Here is a 22,642-nt window from a genome sequence, read left to right on the forward strand (position 1 = left end):
TCCAAACAACTCTAGCTCAACCCTCAAAGCCAACAACCTCAATCATCAAACCACCTCTAACCTCTAAGCCAAAGTTTCTATACAAACAAAATGCAAACACCTTCCTAAAAACACCAATCGCCTCAAACCAAACATCTCTCAAGAAAATCACAAACTTACCTTTAGACAAGCCTTCACTCAAAATTCACTACAAAACTGTTGGGAAAAAACCTAAGAAAACCAAGCCTACTGAAAAAGTGGAAGTCACTGAAAAGGCCATCTGGAATTGTTTCAAGAAAAATGATTTTCTACCCTTAAACTGGTGCATCTTAGATGAAGATTATTTTCAATAACTAGCTGAGGAAATAGTTAGAGTCTGGGTTGTAACTCTGAAGGAAGTAAGAATCTACTATGAAGATGGGTCTTTCACATTTCTTGGTTGCAGTTTAATGGACTCTCTTTCTCCCACAGAAATCAAGAGAGTGATAAGTTTGTTAAATGATAAGGATACTGCTACAAGAGCATGGAGATCTGTTTTGGCTGAATGGTTGATTGAAAGGGAGGAAAGAAGAAAAAGGAATGAGGCCGAATATGAAGAAAGAGTAAGGAAGTATGATGGGGAGATTGAGATGTTCATAAGAAGATTAGAAGAACTCAAGGCCAAAGGAATGAGCAGAATCTCTAAGGATGGAAAGTTTTTAAACATTAAAGCTGGCAAATTCTCAAGATTTAGGATTGATTTACTAGACAGTGGTTATCCAAAGACAGACATACTCAAACTTGTAGAAGCTTTAAGTGGGACACCTATTATAGAAGAACTTGAAGTTCTTGATTACTTAAAGGATCTCATTAGAAAGGAAGCTGAAGCAAAAATAGTCTTTAGTTTATGCTTATAACCATTTAAACTCTGTAAATCTTCTAATGTATACAAGTTGTAATTGTGTCAATTTTTTTAATCTTAGTTTCCATCATAACTTGGGGTTAGACTTGTTAACATGCATGAATTTGTGTTAAGTAATCTTCTCACAAATTGGGGGAGATTGTTGTGCAAGACATGCCTGTACAATAATAAGAGTAAGTTATATTGACAACCCTAAGTAAGTTGTATTGTAATCTTAGTTTGCATTTTGTATTGTAATATTTAAAGTTTGTAAAAATGTCAAAGATGTTAGTCCTTAACAATGCAGCAAGAATTACAGAAGGGGGGTTGAATGTAATTCTAGTAAACTTTTTCTTGAGCTACAAAATGTTCTAACTCAAACTATGTATATATATGTGTTTTGATTTGCAAGGTGCGGAATAACAAGTTAAGTGAATAAAAAACACAAAGTAATAAAAATACAAGTTTTTTAAAACTTTCTGGTGGACTTGAAAGTATCCACCAAATATATATATATATATATATATATATATATATATATATATATATATATATATATATATATATATATATATATCGATTTAAGAACTTTGTGAAGAACAAGTTGTCTCACAGCTGCTTTACAAGTGAACAAACAAACTACAGAGAAATTCTTAACAGTTACAGCCTTTTCTATTTCTCTTCTAAAAGTGTTTGCTTCGTTGTTTGTTTCAATAGTTACACTTGGTTTATATATCACCAAGTTTACATGGTAATAAGACATGATAATAAAACAAAAATATCAAGTCAAACTTTATGCTGCTTCACTACTCTATTCCAGCATCTTTGAAAATCTTCTTAACTTACATGGAAATGGTAATGCTTCTTTGTTCTTCATTTCCTGTTAAATAGGCTTCCACATTCCTTTTATAAACACCCAACGCATGTGACTGCCTTGTGACTGTCAACAGATATTTAAATTGATCATCCATCGGGTACATGCTTGTTATCCGTTAGGTAGCTTTGTTGATCATCCGTCGGGTTGCTTTGTTGATCATCCGTCGGGTAGCTATTTAACACTTGACTTCATTTCACTTATGCAGAATTATAAGACATCTCATATTTACAATTAATCAGCCTATTCTGCATATCTAATAATAGTCAACATGACTCATATGCTACCACATGATCTATATAAAGTTGTTCACAAAAATGTGTTACAATACTTATTGTTACATAAGATACTCACTCGATGGATGTCAAATCATCATCCGTCGGGACTATATTGAGTCATCCGTCGGGACTATATTTGATCATCCGTCGAGTGCTACATTTTTCACTAAGTTAAATCTACTAAGGTGTTTTGTTAATACAATCATCAAGTTCACAACATATTCCCAACAATCTCCCCCAATATAAGCCTACTAGTATTGTAGCCATAAATTAATAGAAACTTGATGATAACAAAACACCCTAAAAATACAGATTTAAAAGGTAGTAGATAAAACTAAAAATTGCTGCATTATTTACTGAAAAATTTACAAGACAAAGTTGTATAAATATTTGCTCACAATCATTTTCAAGGTGTTCCTCTAGTCTGAGCAAATTGATCTATTTCCTTGATTTTCTGGATTTCTTCCCAAGCCTCCTGTTGTTCTCTTCTATCTGATTTTGGAGCTGTTTGTGGAATTCAAATTCATTAGATTCTGAGAGATCTAGCATTCCTTGCATTTCCAGAAGAGTCTCATTGCTAGAGATGCTCAACTGGTCCTCTAATCTGAAGAATCTAATAACTCCCTTATCATCCATGAATTCCATCAGCCAGTAGGGCCTTAGATGCACTCTACTCCCTGTGTAAGGAATAGTTAAAGTCTTTGGGAGTGCATCTTTGGCTCTAATACTCCTCAGTTCTTCAATCTTCTTTAGAACTAATCTTCTAGCTGTCACATTGAATCCAAAGTTCTTTTTGAAGGATGAATAAACTTTTATCAGTACAGATTGGCTCTCTTAAAAAATCCTGTGAAGTGGCCATGATATCTCTTTTCCTCCTTTGTACTTGAATACTAACCTTTCAGGTAGATTCCTATAAGCATCAATCCCTCTAACTTCTTCCAGTTCATCTAGATTGAGGTTTAGATCAGAGAATTCCTTGATGTCACAGATGTACATGATATCTCCCTTGTTGACCTTGGTTTGAGCTTTGGTTAGGGACTTGGATCTGAGAGTTGGGGGCTTCACGTTCTTGACTGCTCTGGTCTTTGTCTTTTTTGGCTTCATGAAATGAGGTAGATTGGGTTCAGGAATTGGTAGACTATCCCAGTCTATTGGCTCATCCTTTGGAATGATAGGTTTACCATGAAAATTCTCTTGGATGGATCTATCTTGAATTCTTCATGTGCCACAGAGGGCATGGATGTTTGAGTTGTTGTAGAAGTAGACTCTTTGGGAAAGTATTCTTCCATCTCCTCATCACTGAAATCCAATTTTCTCTTGATTATTTGCTTCTACCTTGGTTTCTTTGTCTGTGGAGGTTCATCTTGCACTGCTTGATCTTGAGATTCAACAATTATATATGGTTGTGCAGAAATTTGTTGTGTGGGTTTCACAGCTTGCAACTTGGCCAAGATAGCAGCTTGCTCCTTCTTTTGTTTGAGCTTTTTAGCATCTAGAGTAGCTTTCTTCTTTTCTTGCTTCAATATTGCCTTTTCTTCCCTTTTTTCTTCAACAAATTGAGGGTGTCCGGCTACCACCCAAATTTCCTTACCATTTCTGAAAATCTTGGCAATCCTCCTTTTTAGAATTGAATCTGCATGATCTTTGTAGAATGCTATAGGCCTGGCCAACAGCTTCTTCTCATCAGGCTTTGTTGTCTCATACACTGTTTCCAAAGGGTTCTTTAGTGAGGATTTTGGATAGTTCACCTTTGGCTTCATGATTAGATTTGCCTTTGGGGATTTGATGCAGGATGTCTGGCCTCTTTCCAGATAGTTCATGCTCATATCATTCACATAAATTTTCATGACTTGAGAGTGATGAATGACTGATTTTTATGGCTTCTTTGCTAGACCAATTTTTTTTGAATATCCTCATCAATTCTCTCCCAGTTGATTGTACTAAACTGTTTCTTCTCAGCTGCTCACAAAGTGGCTGCTGCTTCATTTATCAGATCAATGCTATCTTTAGCTGGTGGCTTTGTGAAAGCAATTGTTGGCACAATTGCTTTACTCACTTGAATGTTAAGCACTTTTTGCTCCCCCTCACTCCTAGAATTCTCTTTCTCCCCCTTCTTGGTATCAACAAGTTGAGTAGAGGAGGAGGTCTGTGCAGCCACCAGTTTCTGAAGTAAGTCTGTTTGTTGAGTTTGGTGTAGATGGATTGTTGTAAGAGAAGCTTCCATAGCAACCATTCTTTTGTCCAAGGAATCCGCCTTGGTTGCAAGATCAGATTTTTTCCTGAGCTGTCTTTTGATGTCAAACATTGTGGCTTCTGGAAGTTTAGCTTCCAACTTGTTAGAGATGTCTTTCTTAAGTTGATCAACTTCATTTTTGATGAGAGAGACATTTTGACTTTGTTGGTAGCCAGAGATTTGCTGTAGTTGGAGAGAAGCAAGATGTGCTTGCAGAAGCTTCTTGGTGCTAGCATTTGTGGTTGATTGAAGTGCAGACTGTGTTTGGCTATTAAGTTGGATGAGTGTGGTCTTGAAATGGTGATCATCACAGTTCTTGGAGAAGGCCCATGATGGCATGCTTGATCTGGAACTAGGGCCTACTTCTCCCCTTATGTCCAATGACTCTTCTTCAATATCTCCACCCTCACCTCCAAAGAATTCTTCTGAGCCACCAGCCTCATAATCAACATCACCATCTATTGAGGGCAAAGCTGTGATGGCATCCTTAGCTCTTTGCATGGACTGTATGGTGTGCACCAAATTGAGCATTCTTTCGGCATTGTCATTGCCCTGTCCAGCTAGAAGTTGATAGGCTGGAACAGGGTGAGTAAATGTCTCAGCATCTAAGGAGGTGGAATCTATAACAGCTTGAGTTTGCTGAGATAGTCCCTACCTGTCTGCATCCTGGACATTCATTAACTCACTTACAATGACATCCACCCTTATATCTCCAATACCTGCATTTCTCTCATTATCTCTATTTTCTTACATCAAGGTCTCATCTTGGCTCCCCACCCTCACACCCTCACCTTCACCATCTAAGGTGGGACTCCTCACACTCACTTTTTCCAGTCCTGAAGAAATGGACTGCATTGGATCACTCTTTTTCTCTCTTTTTTCCTTGGAGCAACCAAAACTCTCACTCAAGTCACTACCTTCCCTCAATCCTAATAGTGATTGCACAATTACTAAGTCATCTGCACTTGTAACTATAGTTGAACTTTGGAGTTGTGCAGAGACACCCGACGGATGAGAAATATCCATCGGGTTAGTAATTTGACTATCCGACGGATGACTGCTGTTAGGCACATCCGTCAGGATACAATCATTACTCGATGGATGAACAATATCCATCGAGTGAGTAGAAATGAATGAGTTTGGAGTGGAGTCTATTGTGGACTCTCTGCCGATTGATGAAAATTTTGGCACAGATATCTCAACAGTCTCAGAAAGAAATGGCAAGTGAGCCAACAAATCATCTAGAAGATGATGCTCACTTGCATGGATTTTTGGCTTCTCCAACAGAGTTAAAGATGGAGAATATGGTTGTGATGTTTGAATCATGTCAACATCCAAAGAGTGTGTGGGAGAATTTGGTGTTTGAGGTGTTCCAATTTGTACAGTTTTTGGCTGTGACTCCACATTTGTTGGATCCACATCAATTTGACTTTGAGATGGTGCAGTGACTGGGTCTTTAGCTCCAGTTTACACTGTGTGTGTACCCTGTGCATCCCCAAGGGTTTTAGTTTTCTTCTTTCTTGTGTAGGTAAACTTGTGGCCCTACCCCTTTTGTTATGTGTTCCTTGTTGAGAGCTTGTTTCAATAGTTACATCCTTTTGGGAGGATGAAACTAGAATTGAGCTTTTATCCTTATTAATAACCACAGTTTGTTGGGAAACTGTGGTGTGGCTTGGTTTGGGTACACTATGCTCACCATCCTTATCCTTAGGGCTTCTTTGATTTTCACCCCGTCCCTCACCTATCTTTCCCACCTTCACACTCCCCTCTTTGTGTTTAGTGGATTTTACAACTGACATCTTTTGAGAGACACCAGAGGGGGCTTTCTTTGTCTTTGGTTTTGAAACTTTGGTTTTGGTAGCTTGGGTAAGCATCTGTCTAGTTATTGATACAGATGTCATTGCTACACTAGAAGGCAAAGAAGTGTTTGAGGTTGGAAGAGTAAGGACAGTTGAAATTACCTCACTTACCTGAGGTGCCTCCATTACTGGAAAGTAGAAGAGTGGCACCTCTTTGTGGTAATCTGCTCTATTGAGATCTCCAATAATTCTTCTCTCTTGAACCCAACAGTTTAACTTGTTGGTTGGGTTCTCAAGCACAATGTCCTCAGAGAGGTGGTTAGCAAGCATCATGAAAAATCTAGCATAATAAACACTCTTACCCCTCTTATTAAGCTCTCCTAACTTAAACCCCAACTCAAACAAGACTATATCACTAAAATTGAAGTATTTATCAGTTACTAGCATGTAGAGCATGAAGATATTAACAGAATCAAAATTGATAATTTTTCCAGAAAATACTTTAGTAACCACATCACATAGGAAACTTCATTCTTTCCTAAAACCCAATTTCCTAATTTCACTTAATTTAGAGATGGTGAGTGCATAGCCCATGGAGTTTAACATGTTAATAATATCAGTGTCTGTGTGTGTAGTAGAGACAGAATTATCAGGAATCCTAAAGCATGCTTTAACAATGTCACTATTAACACAGAATTCATTACCTTTAATAGTGAAAGTGATGGTATTGTCAGTTGAGTTGTACACTGCAGTCATCCATATTTTCTCCACAACCTAACAGTAGATAGTGGGAGACTCTAGTATGGCATATTTGAGCTTACAACTTTGCACAAAATCCATCATTTTGTGGTAGTCTCCAGACTGTTGAATCCCCTTGTTCACTAGAGCCGTGAAATTGTTCTTTTCATAGATAAAACCAGTTTGAGACATGATTTTGATGACTGGTACCATTGTTAGAGAGTAAAAATTGCAGAGAGAGAGTGGGTAATTGCTTTTGAGAATGAAAGAAGTTAGAGCAGATGAATTGAGAATGATAAAAGAAAAAAAATGAAAATGAATTCTGCTTTTATATCCCCAAAAAAAATAATAAAGTGAAATAAAGTGACCAATAAAAATTGCCCAAAATAGCCTTTTCAAAAGATAAACTGTAAAAATTCCATCAATTATCTGTCGTGTTATGCTTACAAACTGTAAGTATACTCGATGGATAATGTTTAGAAGCTTAACGGCTAGGATTTAGACAATTCGACGAATGAGGATAAACAGTTATCCATCGAGTTATGAAAATTCCAGAAAAATAATTGATTTTATTAACAAATTGTATTCCGACGGATGATCGAACTCGATGGATAATGATCATTCGTCGGGATGTAAATTTTGACTTAGCCAAAACTTCATCCAGGACTGAAAAATCAATTAAATTTCGGGTTAAGTATCACTTTGGTCACTGAAGTGAGTGGCATGTATCAAAAGGTTCATTATAGTAATCGGGGTATCAGTTGTACCACTATAGTGGATAGTAATGACAGTCCGTCATAGTTGACCTGTTGACTTGACCGAAAACGTAACGGTTGCGTCGTGGAAGCATACGTGGACACACGTGGACACACAGAAGTTGTATTTGTTGAAAAAATAGGGAAATTATATTTGTTTAATAGATTTATACTGATATATATGAAAATATCGGGTCAAATATCTCATTTTAACACGACTGATTAGCGAATTGGGGAAGGGGCGAAAAACCCTAATTTCTTGAAGAGATGAATTTTAATCCAAGGTCGACTGATGTAACCGAAGCACGACTTTGAGGTATGAAACCCTAAGTTTAATTGAACTTTAATTTCATTTTGATTCAACATGAATGTTTTGTGTATTATTTGATTGAATTTGGAATACTTGTTTTGTTGTGATTTATGTTTCGGTATGTCTTCTTTCGTGACTATTTATCTGCATCACCATGGGGATTTGACCTCTCCTCCTAATGTTAGCTATATAGGGGGGAAAGTAGAAACCCTCCATAATGTTGATACTGATGTGTTTTCGTTCCGTGATTTGGATGATTTTCCAGTGAAATACGATTACGATCCTTCTGCATTAGTTTGGAGTTGAATAATGTTGTTCTAAGAAAAATATTCTAAGTCAGATATCAACAAATCAGAGATCAAGGAATATCGAGAAGTCTAAAATGACTTGTAGAGAAGTCCCAAGTGATATCGACAAGTCAATCTGCATGTAAAGAACTGAGATATCGACAAGTCAAAAAATCCATGTGGAGAAATGGAGATATCGACAATTCAATTCTTCATGTAGAGAACTGAGATATCGACAAGTCAAAAAATCCGTGTAGAGAACTGGAGATATCGACAAGTCAATTCTTCATGTAGAGAACTAGAGATATCGACAAGTCAAATCCTCATGTAGAGAACTAGAGATATCGACAAGTCAAAAACTTATGTAAAGAACTGGAGATATTGGCAAGCCATTCTACTTGTAGAGAACTGGAGACCTCAACAAGTCAAAAAAACATGTAGAGAACTCAAGATATCGATAAGTCGTTTTACTTATCGATATATGACATATCTACTAAAATAAAAGAGACCTCGAAAAACTATTTCATAATTCAAAATGCAAACAACTTGAAGATTCAAGATTATCAGTCAACAAACAATTCTATCACTAAATTGGAAAGCCTACAAATGCAGGTTGGCGAATACAAGATCGAGGGTCAAGATGAACTGGACAAAGGAGGGTCACAAACCGAATAGATTCTGCACATATTTGTTAACACTGAAAATGGAAATGTACAAAATAGCTTTAGAAATTGTGTTAATTCGTTTTAGTGCAAGTTTTGTAAAACCGTGCATTTTGATCAATAAAGCATTTCACGGGTCCTTTGTTTAGAAGTAACAAACAGATCTAGGAAATATCTTGTATTCTATCAAGATAGAAGCTGGGTTCTTATTTCGAAGATCACAGATTTGTAGCAAGACAAATCTGATTTAATATAAATCAAGTGAGTTTTTGATAATCTCCCTGTGTGTTTGCATTTGAGTATTTTATCACTACAAGTTCATACAAACTGTTTTGTTCCATAAGTCAAAAGTAATTTAAAATCAAAAAAACATATTCACCCCACCCCCTCTCTGTTGCATTTCTTACCTAACAAAATTTGTTAAACTCTTATAGATCGATATTTCTTCCGCGTTATCTATCTCCCTTCACATCTTCTTTTCCGCCATAATATTATCTCCATATTTTATACCCTTCTATTAGTTTTTCCTCCATTTCCCTTACTTCCCTTCCATTTTCTTATTTCTCTATCTAAAAATCAAAAATTACTTTAAAGTCGCGTGCTTCTTTTTTTACTAAAATTCTAAACAGATCTGTAACATTTGGTTATCCCAAATATTGGTAACTAAATATTTCGATAACTGCTTTACTATATCATCTTAAACTCTTTATCGTTGTACTTTCGTCAATTCTTACCTAATCATCAATAGCAGCAGCAGCCTTTCCATATGCAACCATTCTCATTACTATTGTCATTTTTTGTATAGACGATAATTCATGAGCAGACACACTATCAATTTTTTGAGTATACTAATAATTATAATTTATAATTGCTTCTTCAATTCGTAACACTAATGATCAACATATCTTAAATTTTTGATAAAAATGTGTTTTAGTATATATATATCGAAATATCTGAATAATAATTATGAAACAATCTACTATTACCTTTTTCTTTATTTCTATTAATAACACGATGATTCATTATAAATCTGTCATGATCACGTGAGAGCAACTTCAACACAAATCTTTTTGATGCCCAATTTGAAAAGAGAAATCAGGACTTGAGCAAAAGAAACTTGACCACTAGTGCTGGATAATTACAAATAGTTAGGTATGTTGTCACTTAGGTGGCCTGCAGAGATACGACATTCAAGACACCACTTCATGCTTTTTTTGCTTTTAAATACTAACCAAGAAATTGTAACAATAAAATTAAGTTTAATAGATTATTAACTTTAGTCGGACCAGAATGTGAAAATATAATGTTAAAAATAGAAATTAAGGGCATCATGGTCGGAGAAAATTGCCCAACTTTTGTTTGGGGATGACTTTTGCTTACGTGGATCCTTTGTGGGGTCAAAATCTTTAAAGTTTTTGTAGCCCTAGACATGTTCTATGATCATGTTTTCTCTCTGTCTCCTACAAGGAAGATGACCAATTCCTGCCATCGTCATCAATCGAATCTTTAGAATGAAAATATTTTTTTTTTATTTTCATTAGTATCTAACTATCTGCTCTATTTATAGAAAATCGACATGTAGCCATGAAATATAGTGTTAAAGTAGCATCGTCGAAAAATAACCATTTCACAAAACTATTAAAATATAGATGTTTTTTTATATAGCCTTTGTAAATTTAAAATATAAAAATGATAATAAAATATTATTTTTAATGTGACTAACAATTATAGTTTACCATATTGGACCCAACCACCTATTTAGTTAATCTATGATTTAGCCATTGAACATTTAATTATATTATAAGCAACCATTTGGAGATGCTCTAATAAAATAAAAACATATAATTAACTCTATTGAAGTTACAAATATTATTTAACAAACTGTCAATTTACTCCTCCGGATAGGGATGGCAACGGGTCAGGTTCAGATAGGGTATCGTTAAATCCAAATCCAAATCCAAATATTTTCGGGTTATCCAAATCCAAATCCGTCGGGTTTTGGATCAGATCGGGTATTTTTCGGGTATCCAAAATTACGAATAATATATTCAAATTTAATATCATTGATGCATAGAAACACCATTATCCACATTTATTTAATAACTAATATTAAAATAAATACATTATTAAGTAGTCAAAAGCATTATACAGCACAAATTGATATTTTGAGTAAAATCTAAGATACGTTAATATCATAATATTTAGTATTACATTGCAAATAATTATATATATATATATATATTACATCTTAAATAATAAAAATTGAGATTAAAAAAAGAGTTATTGTTAGGTCCCAATTTGTTTGTAGAAGGGGGGGTTGAATGCAAACAATGCCGTTTAATCGAATAAAATGCGGAATAAAAAGGTGAAACAAAATTCAAGTTAAATAAAACTTTTATTAAACTTGAAAGGTGTTACAACAACGGTATCTGTTACAAGGGATTAATCTCAAATCAATTATTACAAATCTAGAATAAATTCGACATGAACTTTTTCTATTTTTGCAATGAAAAGATCAAATACTAAATGCGATTTGAGATTAAGTTCTAGGCATTTTAATCCGCTAGATTGTTACACAAGAACAAGATAAATAATTCTAGTGGTTTGGATTTAACTTTACAATCTAGAATTTTGATCTTGAATAAAGCAGATGAAAAATGAAATGTTTTGCTTTTGTTTTCTGCTGTGTTCTTGACTTGTGTATTCTGTTTTATTGAATGAATAATGTCTTCTGCTTTCTGTTGTTTAAGTAAACAAAACAATCCAGTTGAATCAGCAAGACTTTCGGCAAGACAATCAAATGAACTGGCATGACAATCCATTTGAACTGGTAGAACTTTCGGTGAGACTATCCTTTTGAACTAGCAAGACAATCCCAATAGCTAGCAAGACAATCAGAATGAACTAGCAAGACTTTTGGTATGACTATCAATTGTCATACCGATTGTCATAGTAGTTCAAATCATATTGTCTTACTGAATTATTAATAGATTTTAATCTAATAACAATTCTGAAAATCCTTAATATTAATTCTGAATTAATTAATCAATTAATTCAATTAATCAATAAATTAATCTTTGCAGATATAATTTATTTTCTTAATTAATTTATTTGACTTAATTAATTAATAGAGAATTAATATTAATCTTAAGCAGCAACCATTCTTCTGAAAATCTTCTGAAAATTACTGTCAATTATGAATCAATTCCACCACTTCAATGTTGACACTCGATGTACTGTCTGGTTCATGAGTGACTAACTTCCGTGACGTTTCTTCAAGCCTTGACCTTGATACTCTTGATTTTCTTCAGACTAAATCCTTGTAATTAATTGATACCCTGACGAGATCTCTGTCACTTGATTAAATCCACAATCTTGATTTATATCACTGAGGCTTGATCAATTTCTTGAGCTTCTTCCAGTGAATTAAGTCTTCAAGTCTGTAGATGAATAATGTTTCTTAACCCTTTGACAGATGTTACTTTGTGAGATCTCTCTGACGATAGATCCACTATTTACTTATTACATTCTTATTTGAGTTGAGTTAAATCCTCGAATAAACAAATAGGCTATGACATATGCCTTTCAGTTATAATTCAGTAAATAAGTCTTAACAATCTTGACATTAATTAATTACTACTAATATAATAAAAATATATAATTTATATGTCTTACATCTAAAATAATGTAAATAATACATTATGAAAATATTATATACTATTTTATGTATTGGGTTTTTATCAAGTTTCGGGTTTGGATCGGGTTTGGATTGAATTTCGGATTTCGGATCGGGTATCGGTTCGGTATCGCTGAAATCCAAATCCAAAACTTCAGGTTCGATATATCCAAAATCTCGGGTTTCAGATCGGATATCCGTCGGATCGGATTAAATTGTCATCCCTACCTCCGGAATTGTCCCAATTCCAAAAGGAGCCGTCTTGAGCCCAATATTTTTTCATTGCTTGCTTAAACAAATCTCTCTCTTCACCTTTCTTAATCAAGCTCACACGCTTGTCATGGGACCATCATGAAGAATTATAAACTTCTTTATTTCATTCTCTTTCCAACCACTTTATTAAATATAATACTACTCTCAACCTCGATATTTTTTACTGGACTGCAATTAATACTATTCTAGAATTTGTCAGGACTAACAATCGAAGACTTATTAAAAGTAAAGGGAGCAACATATTTTTTTTGATCAATTTTTTTATCATAAAAATAACTGAAATAAATTGAATTTGACAAATATGTTAATGCATTACTAAATGAATACTTGAACACTTTCCATAATAAACTTCATAGGTATCACTCCTCTAATTCTTTATAGGTATTAGCTCGTTTATAAAGCATAAAATTTGTATATATTTGGGTATATAATTGTTGATTTGAAAAAGTGCAAAATAGTCACTAATTTTTAACCCGCTTTACAAACAAATTTAACAGACCTAACCAATAAGTGGATAAATGTACATTTTCGCACATGATTTTTAACCTTTGATACACAATTTGTTATTTTCAAATTTCAAGTACACAAGTTGCATCAATTGCAAACCTCAAACACAAATATTGCATTTTACTCTTATTTTAAAATTAAACAATGTTTTCTCAGAAAGACCGAAATAATGCCACGTGTAACTCTACAACAACAAAAATTCCAACACGTATGCCACGTATACATGAGCCAAACGTCACTCTCATACACATCTGTTTCACTTCACTTGAACACTCGTGCACTTTCCTTCTCTCATCATAAACTATACATACATTATACACACAACTTTCTCTCTCTAGCATTCACCAGATCCTCTCTCTTAATCTAGAGAGAGAAACTGCATATACTTCAAGCTGAACCTGGAGCTTCTCGCAGATCGACCCGCTGTAATATTCGATATTTTGTTTTTAATTATGGTCACTTTATTTATTTTTTTTTAATTAAATGTGGATTATTTGTTTGTGTTTTTTTTTAATCAGTTTAATAGTTGATGTGTTTTAATTACTATTGTTGAATACAAAGTGTATTGTTTTCTTATAGTTTTGCTATTAGTTAGATGATTTAAGTGCATTGCGTTATTGTAAAATTTGTGTTTGATCAGCTATAGTGGTGTTGCCAGATGATGATCCAGCTACAAGTGAAAATGTGGACTTGTCACTTGTGGGAGTATCGTTTTTATGTTCAAATTTTCGGGTTATGTTTGTGCAAATTGTTAAGTAATCGGCACAACTAATTATGTGTTATTCAACAGTGCCTCTAAATCGTATGATTATACTAAACACACAAATTTAAAATATCAAATTGAACATATTGGTGGTGGGAGGACTTGAATCCGGAACCCCTCCTTTAACTGAGTTCTGATACAATGTTAAAGAAGTGTTAGATTAAGAAACCAACTAAATCATATATTATATAATACAAGAAAATTATAAGAGCTGGTAGAAACAAAGCTTATATAGAAAAGTGATGACGAAGGATGTTGAAGAAATTAAAATGAAACACTTGACCAATGTTTGTAGAATTTGCGTGATTGATCATTCTATTGTCTGCCCAATGGATGTTAACAGCAATATATTCGGTACACGGATACATAGTCCACATGAAAATTTATTTACCATTATGATTTAAGTGGCTCAAAAACATGAAAGGTTTAAGCAACTAAGGAAGGAGTTTGCATAAAATAATGAATTCATACGGATGGGTTATAAGTAAGTTAAGTAAAAGCTAGTGAGTTGAAGTCTTCCATATACAGGAAAAAAGATTTTGTAATTCATCTTTAAAGTTGTATATTACTTTGAATTCGTAATGTGATCAGATGGTATGGGCAAATTTATGTTAAGATTATTACTTCAAGATATTACTATTGATATCATTGTTTTAGTTAAAATGTCATAAATTTTACAGCTGACGCTATTATGACATATTAACAGTACCAGTGTGCAAGCTTGGGCATCTAAAGGGAAGGTGGTGTTGTTAGATGGTATGCCATAGTGGCACAAGGTCTGTGCTTCTTCAGATTGGGCACTTCGGGAGAACAACTAGGGTAAGAGCTCAGCTTAGCTTCATTGCAAAGAGTTTGATCACAGCTAAAAGCCCAATATATTTGTGGATTGCAGCTTTACAGCCATAAGAAAGATGATGGCAGATACAGTTGCAGCTTCTAATAACAGTTCAGCTTCTAACCTCTTACCTGAAAAGGATGAAGATGGTAACTACGCTAGTGGAGGATTTAAGAGGTGATTGGTTTTATAATCATGTCCAATTTTATGAACTTTGCCCATCTGTTTAGAGTTTAAAATATAAGTTGCGTGTTGTGAACTATCTATGCACGACCTGTTAACTTTTATTTATAGAAAAAACAAATACCTAGCCAATTTTTTATGGTCAACTAGTTTTACCACAGTCCAAGATTGGATAAAAACTTACGTAGGTCTTTCCTTGGCGAGTCTTAAGTCATCTATGTAATGAATGTCGTCTTATAATCTGCAGTATAAATATTGTCTGCAATAAATAAAATCAATTTGTATTTAATGAAATATACTTTTCATCGAAAAATTGGCAGATTATTTAATGAAATTTGTAAAATTAAATCTCTGACATCTCTAAAGTTTCTTAAATTGCTCATCTTCACTGTTAAACTAGTTTTTTTAGATTCGCGTGACACAAATAATTGAAAACAATCATAATTTTTTGTTTAAATACTTTTAACCTCTGTGATTTGGAAAGGTCAGCCATTTGAATCTGATTGCTATTTTGCCTGCCAGCTCTTTGGATTTTGAAGGAAATATATGAAATTCAATCAATATTCTAAACCTTCACTGTTTTGGAAAGTGCTTAAAATGTGATAGTAGAAAAAAGTTATGTCTTGCATTGCGTAAATGAAGATATATGTTTATATTGTAGCTATTACTAGCTTTTCTAGGAAGAAAGAGGCAAGCGCAGATAATCCACACAATTAAAATGTATAAAATTGTGGCTACTTAACATGAATGTGTATTTTTAAAATTTTAGAACTTAGAAGTACGCTTTGAGGCTGAAATTTGTTGGAGAAAAATAGATTCACTAACAAGTTGCTTGCTGAGTATTATAGTACTAATGTAATGTTTAAGCAACTAATATTTTGAAATTTTAAAACATTTCCTCTTACTTGTGCTTATAAAATATTATTCTCGGTACTGTGGCATATAATAGGATCAGAAAATAAAGTACACAAAACAAATTTTGTTTATAATTTTTTTGATTTGCCACCTGGCATAAACAAGGGCATTTTGTTATTTGTTTGCTTAAAATTTGTATGACGTCTAAATCTTTGTATGGATAAGAGATTTTTGTAGAATCCCCCTAGGGGCTAGGGAAAGCAATTCCTTAAGCTATTCTTACTAATTGCTTCCAGAGGGAGACACATAAGCATGAGTTTTAAAATGGTTGCATTTTTGTACTTTCAGAGCAGAAATAGAAGTTCTCTTTCTTGTCATGTTTCTAACGTCATGTTTTTCTAATTGTTCATATGTTGTGCAGGCCATACTCATAGATATATTATTTTTTAGTAGAGCGATATATACTGTTCTAACCTAATTCAGTTGAACATATTTAATTAGATTACACAAAGATAGTTATTTCAAAATTGATTGCTTCTGTTATTCTTGTGATGTGAAGAATGTGTTGGTTTTTATATTTAGTAGGTATCTCACTTAGTGTTGTTCTGCCAATGACAGTGAAGACGGAAAACTGAGCTGTGGGTATTCAAGTTTCAGAGGAAAGAGAGCGAATATGGAGGATTTTTTTGATGTTAAGATTACCAAAATTGATGGAACAACAGTTTGTCTCTTTGGGATATTTGATGGTTAGGTTCTTTTATCATCATTTCTCTTGAAAATAAATTGCTGCTCTTTGCTGAGGATACTTGTTGTGAAGACTTACTTCCTCTTGGGTATTACTTTTTAGTAAAGACTTACTTCTCCGAAGTTGTTCTAAATTATAACATTATGTATTAGAGTGCAGGACTAAACATGTTAATTTCACATGCATCATGTCTTAGACTTGAATGCACAAACAAAGGATTATTATTTGTATACTTATCATTCATTTCTACTGGACTGTAGTCCGGCAGCATTTATTGTTCACCTTTTCCGACATGGTACACACCAAAATTGCATGGCTATAGCCTATAGTTCTATAGCAGATAATTTGTTTTAGTAAAGAGAATAACAAAATAATTCAAAATAAACCTACTGCACCTTCATTAATTATGCCAACCATAATAGTACCACTAGTATAATAATATAATTCTAATTCTGGACGCTGGCTTTACTCTTTTTGTTGATTTTATTACCGGGTATAATATTAGATACTTCATTGCTACCTATAGTCGTGAAGTACCTGATCACGGAGTGCTGCTAATCGCTCAATATTGAACCCTAATATGAAACCTGAAATTTATCTAAAAGTCATGGCATGGGCCTTGGACCATATCGTGGTTTGTACTTTGTAGGCCCGTCGGAAAAGCAGAAGGATCACTTTCAGTAAAAGATGTAAAGTAAATATTACAAGAATCTTCTATGGTTAATCCTGGTTCTTGATGAAAGTGATATTTTTTAGTAATAAATCATATTTCATAGCTGATTCGGATTATCTTCCAGTTTTAAGATCTTGGGATGTCCCATAGTGAGTTATTTTAGTTTAATCCTGATGTAGTATATACAAGCTATTTTCCGGTACAACCACGATTTAAATGTGTGAACAGATAGTCAGTGACTCGCTAATACTGTACTTCTCTGTAGGCTACATAAGATTCTCCTATATAAATATCATCTCAGTCACCAGCAACATGCTTTATCTGGCCTACCATCTGACCTGATATGTGAAAAAATAATTTTCCCGGTTGGTTCAAATGAGAATAGTTTCATCCACTTATTTAGTAAACTTCCCATTATCTGGTTTATATGATCTCTTTCTAATAGTACTGAGTGTACTGTGCTCGTGTTGATTCTACATCTTCTACTAACATAAAATAAAAAACGAAATTCCATTGTTTCTTCCCTCTTTATGTTAATCTGTTGCAACTGTCTATTACAGGTCATGGAGGTTCACGTGCAGCTGAATTTCTGAAGAACCATCTATTCGATGGTCTTGTGAATCATCCTGAATTTTTAACCAACACCAGATTGGCTATAAGTAAGCCCGAGTAAATAAAATTGAATTTTAATTACCAGTGCTTGTATTTTGCTGTTTTGAAGGTAGATTACCAGTTCTTGGATGTTGAACTCTAAGCTAGTTCAACATACATTCTGGTTTAAAGTAATTTACCATCATTTTCTATTTTAATGTCTTGGACCAACTTTTCTGCTTGTACGTATATAGTTCTCCTTACAATTTGTAATTTCCAGGCCAGATATATCAACAGATTGACAAGGACTTTTTGGAATCCCAGAAGGATAATTTTCGAGATGACGGATCCACGGCTTCAACTGCAGTTTTAGTTGGAAACCATCTCTATGTTGCCAACGTAGGCGATTCACGGACTGTCATATCAAATGCCGGGGAAGGTACTTGAATACAGACACAGATACATCCTTTTGATATCTGCGTCAGAGCTTTATGAGTTTTGTTTTGTCATGTAGCTCTCCGAAATAGAAACATACATTCTGTTGCTACGTGTGTATGAACTTATAACAGCAGTTACAAATTGCTATTATAGTTATAGTAAGGAAATCAACTATCTTTGTTAACCATCCTTCAGAAACAATTTTGTTCTGAACTAGCACAGGACCAATTTGGAATATATCAGCTTATTAAGTTTTTAGTACACAGCGTCACAGCCGGAGTCTCCTTTGCCTCTTTTTATAGCTGTCTACCTTGTTTATCAAAAAAAAAATATTATTCTTCTTAATCTGTCCATTAAGTCTTCTTCTCTTTTTTTGTTATTTTTTTGTTTTAGAAGCACTAAAAGTCTAAATTAGGTTTTTAATGTTTGACAAAACTGAAACAAACTTTAACTATGATTACATATCTAGCTCATAACTGAATCTTGTTCAGCAAGTATTTATCTTGAATGGAAAATAAAATAGGATAGAGGGGGTATATTTTTAGACAACACATTTTTCCCATTTGATATAAAACAAACTAACCTACTTGATCCTTGTTCATGAAATAAATAGATTAATATGAGTTGATTTCTATGGAGACCGTGAAGACCATATTTGTTCTGCTTGGCGCTTGCATAGCATTTCAAATGTTGTGCAAAACATGTTTCAAACATATACAATTTCCATGGGCTCCAGTTTAATTGTGGTCTCCATCGACCTTTTCCAACTGTCTTTATATATTAATGTAGCAAACTTAACTAAGGTTAAGTATTATATATCTAACACTAGTGGTACCTGTTTCTACCTAGTTTTAACGTCTCATTAGATGTTATACCAGACTTATCTTATTGAATCTAGTAAAGCCTGGTGCACTATTCTCGTATTGTAGGAGAACTCTGCAATGAAATACAATGTTATTTGTTGCTCAGTCCAGTAGGTAGCTCTGCCTATGTTACTCAGACTCTCCATTATACCTTCGAGTACCCGTGTCGGACACCCGACACTTGAACATGGACACTCGGACTTGGACACTTATTTTAGGCTAAAACATCTATATTTTTCAATATGTTCCCGAGTCCGATACTTGGACACGTATCCATGTTGGACACTTCTAGCCGAGTCGGAGTAACAGCTTTGCTATACTCTGCTTCAAAGACTTTTGTTTCACTTTAAGTTGTGATGTATATTCACGGTTGCAAATCTTCTCTGAGATTTAGCATGTCTAACTGCTAAAACATGTTTTCTGGGTGACACGGGAAGAACTGAATATTAATTTTGATTAGTCCCTTGTTAACTGAGATAAATATTTGTTTTTACTGTGTTGCAGCAATTCCCCTTTCTGAGGATCACAAACCAAACAGAAGTGATGAGCGAGAGAGAATCGAAAAGGCGGGTGGTGTTGTTATCTGGGCTGGTAAGAATCTATTATATTTTTTTATCTTCTTTACTTTTAACATGCAATTCTTTTTATTAATTTCTGTACGGCCACCAAGATGCAATATTGAGAACTTGTGTTGTATTTAGATGGCCTTCTGTCACGAAGTCCTATTTGTGTAAATTAATTTTTCATGGACAAATGCCGGGTGACGACGGCTATTTTTGAAAAGCTTAAATAAAACATGGTTGCATCATTTGCTCTCAAATAGTAGCTAAGCATTACTCTAGAGCATTTTTTTAAAAAACTTTGAACAGTCTTTTTAGCTCATATAATAATTTTACAATGCTAATATTAGCCCCTTCTTTCCTTCCTAACATCTATCCAGAAGTGGCGTGATTAGAAAGAAAAGGCATCCGATATCTTGTAGTTTATTCAAATGCCAAAAGTAGCTCTTCCTTGTCGGAACAATATTTTTTCACCATTCATGTACTAGGATACAATCGTTAATTCGTAATGATAATATGTACCTTCATTTCTTTTCAGCATATCAGAACATGCAAATGACTAGCTTTTTCCCATAGCACTCGGAAGCAAATGGGAAAAGCTTCATTTTTTTTTCCTTCTATTTTTCTTGTCATTCTTCTCTCCATACTTGACGAGTGAAGTGTTATTGTTTATCAGATTTTTTTTATCAACGTTTTACTTGTTATTATTGTTCCTTGACTTGAGTTCAGTCCATGCTCCTGAATGGGGTGTAGGCTGTGTAGGTTCTTCCAAATAAGCACTTACATGGGAAAATATACTAATACGAACAACCTTAAGGACCTTCTTTACAAGAGAAATTCGATATATTGTTGTCAGATAGGGTATAAGCATCATCAAGAGATTCTTTTTTCACTATCAATATTAATTATATATTATAGTTTCAGTTTTAGTAACAGTTTTGGATCTACTACCAGGTACTTGGAGAGTTTGTGGAGTCTTAGCAATGTCACGTGCATTTGGTAATCGTATGCTAAAGCAGTTTGTTGTGGCAGAGCCGGATATTCAGGTAGATCATAAAATGCATACTGGTGTTTCTTTATGTTCTGTATTTCTGTCTATTAACTTATTAGTAAGATATTTATGTTCCTGTTGTCTTCATGTCATTTCCTTTCCATGTTTTCATTATTCCATTTCTCGTAGAGAGATTACATTTAGATGTCCTCCAAACACACACATACACAGTTGCATGTAAAACTCTTTGAAAAATATATGCAACGAGTTTCCAATTACTGCCGCGTCTAAAATTCTTTTGTGTTGTCATTCAAATATGTAATGTCATTTTCAATGTTATAAAAGAACAAGTTGAATAGGCTCTGGATGCATATGCTTAAGGGAAACATATTCATAATGACCATCTGGCATTATTTTCCTGGAACCTTTTTAGTCAATATCCAAACTGGTAAATTCTATTTAATGCTTTGGACCAATTCTCTTTATAGGATCAAGTGATAAATGAAGATTCTGAACTGCTCGTGCTTGCAAGTGATGGACTTTGGGACGTTGTACCTAATGAGGTATGTTACATTACATTAATAAATAATACAAATGCTTTTGTTTATTAATTTTCTATATTTGATGTCTTAAAGACTATAATTATGTTCAAGTCACTATTAATTGTACTAGGCAGAAAGTGTTTAGGGTATGTTAGCAGTCAATGTGTCACAATATAGATATGTAACTTGTTTTCTTTAAAGCTTTGAGACAATGTAGTGTTACATATCGCATATAAACTCAAGCCAACAACATATAGGCATATGAATGTTTTGGAGACTACGGTATGAGTTGTACTGAACCCGCAAAAATGTTGCGTCAGGCTTTGTTTTCTAATTGCTGCCTATTGATTGTTTGTTTATGAGGGCCAAGGTGGATCTTGGTTTTGTTGGTACCTTGCTCTGGAAGTCATTCACTATAAGAAAACTCTTATCTTTTAGTAAAGCCGGTGCAAGGTGTATTACTCTTTCCTAAACATGCTACATTGACATGTTACCTTGTATTATCAGGATGCTGTGGCACTTGCTACAACTGAAGAAGACCCCATAGCCGCAGCACGGAAGTTGACAGACACTGCTTATACTCGAGGGAGCGCTGATAATATCACATGCATTGTCGTGAAGTTTCACCATGAGCAAGCAGAGGCAATTCACCCCTAGTGCCTAAAAAACTGCGGTATCAGTTCGTTTCATGTTGAATTTATAAATTTGCCGCAGATGCACAATGTCCTTGTTTTTACCAATTTTTAGTTCTATCTATTTTTTCCTTTTCTTTTCTTCTATACAAATGTTACAGAGAACAGAGACTGTTTAGGCCAGAACTTTGTCTGTGTTCTGTATCCTAGTCTTTCCTGCACAATTACCTTTCAGTTTATAAAATTAAAGATTTTACTTGTATGTTTTGTGCTATGACCACAGAAATATGGTCATAAGCCCTTTTTTCTTGTATTTTCATTTCTCGCTAAACTTTTTACTCTTGTTTTGTCTCTGCAAAGGTAACGAAATCTTCTCTTTGGCATGATCTGTAAACTTTCTTTCCTCTTCATCTTGTATCACCCCATCATAGAATACACAATTAGTTTACTGGAGATAAGTTTGTTGCAAGCATTTTAAGTTTGAGCTCGTTTGGTAATATGTTTAGATGATATTAGATAGATAGTGTTATGAGTAATGTGACAAAATTTACTTGCATCAATTTATGCATTCAGTTGGAGTTTATCTTTTTATCAAACTATGAGAAAGTACTTTGTTAGAGTATATCTGGAAATAAAAATTTCTGGAGCTATATTTTAATTTTGGGAGTAATATTTTCTTAATATGAACTTCCTCATCAATATTTTGTATGATACTGTTTT

At 34.0% G+C, this 22,642-nt stretch overlaps 1 protein-coding gene across 1 annotated transcript; it reads left to right on the top strand.

The window, feature by feature from the left end:
* Positions 1-13,520: 13,520 nt before the first annotated feature.
* LOC141721596 (putative protein phosphatase 2C 76) lies at positions 13,521-22,184 on the top strand. Its single transcript, XM_074524569.1, has 10 exons — positions 13,521-13,676; positions 14,721-14,833; positions 14,907-15,026; positions 16,506-16,633; positions 17,866-17,964; positions 18,177-18,335; positions 19,702-19,788; positions 20,712-20,803; positions 21,237-21,311; positions 21,798-22,184. The coding sequence occupies exons 3-10, from the start codon at positions 14,926-14,928 to the stop codon at positions 21,945-21,947; spliced, it is 891 nt and encodes a 296-aa protein (XP_074380670.1). The 5' UTR covers positions 13,521-13,676; positions 14,721-14,833; positions 14,907-14,925; the 3' UTR covers positions 21,948-22,184.
* Positions 22,185-22,642: the final 458 nt, after the last annotated feature.

Source organism: Apium graveolens, chromosome 4 (assembly GCF_009905375.1).
Source record: "Apium graveolens cultivar Ventura chromosome 4, ASM990537v1, whole genome shotgun sequence".
NCBI classification, from domain to species: Eukaryota; Viridiplantae; Streptophyta; class Magnoliopsida; order Apiales; family Apiaceae; genus Apium; species Apium graveolens.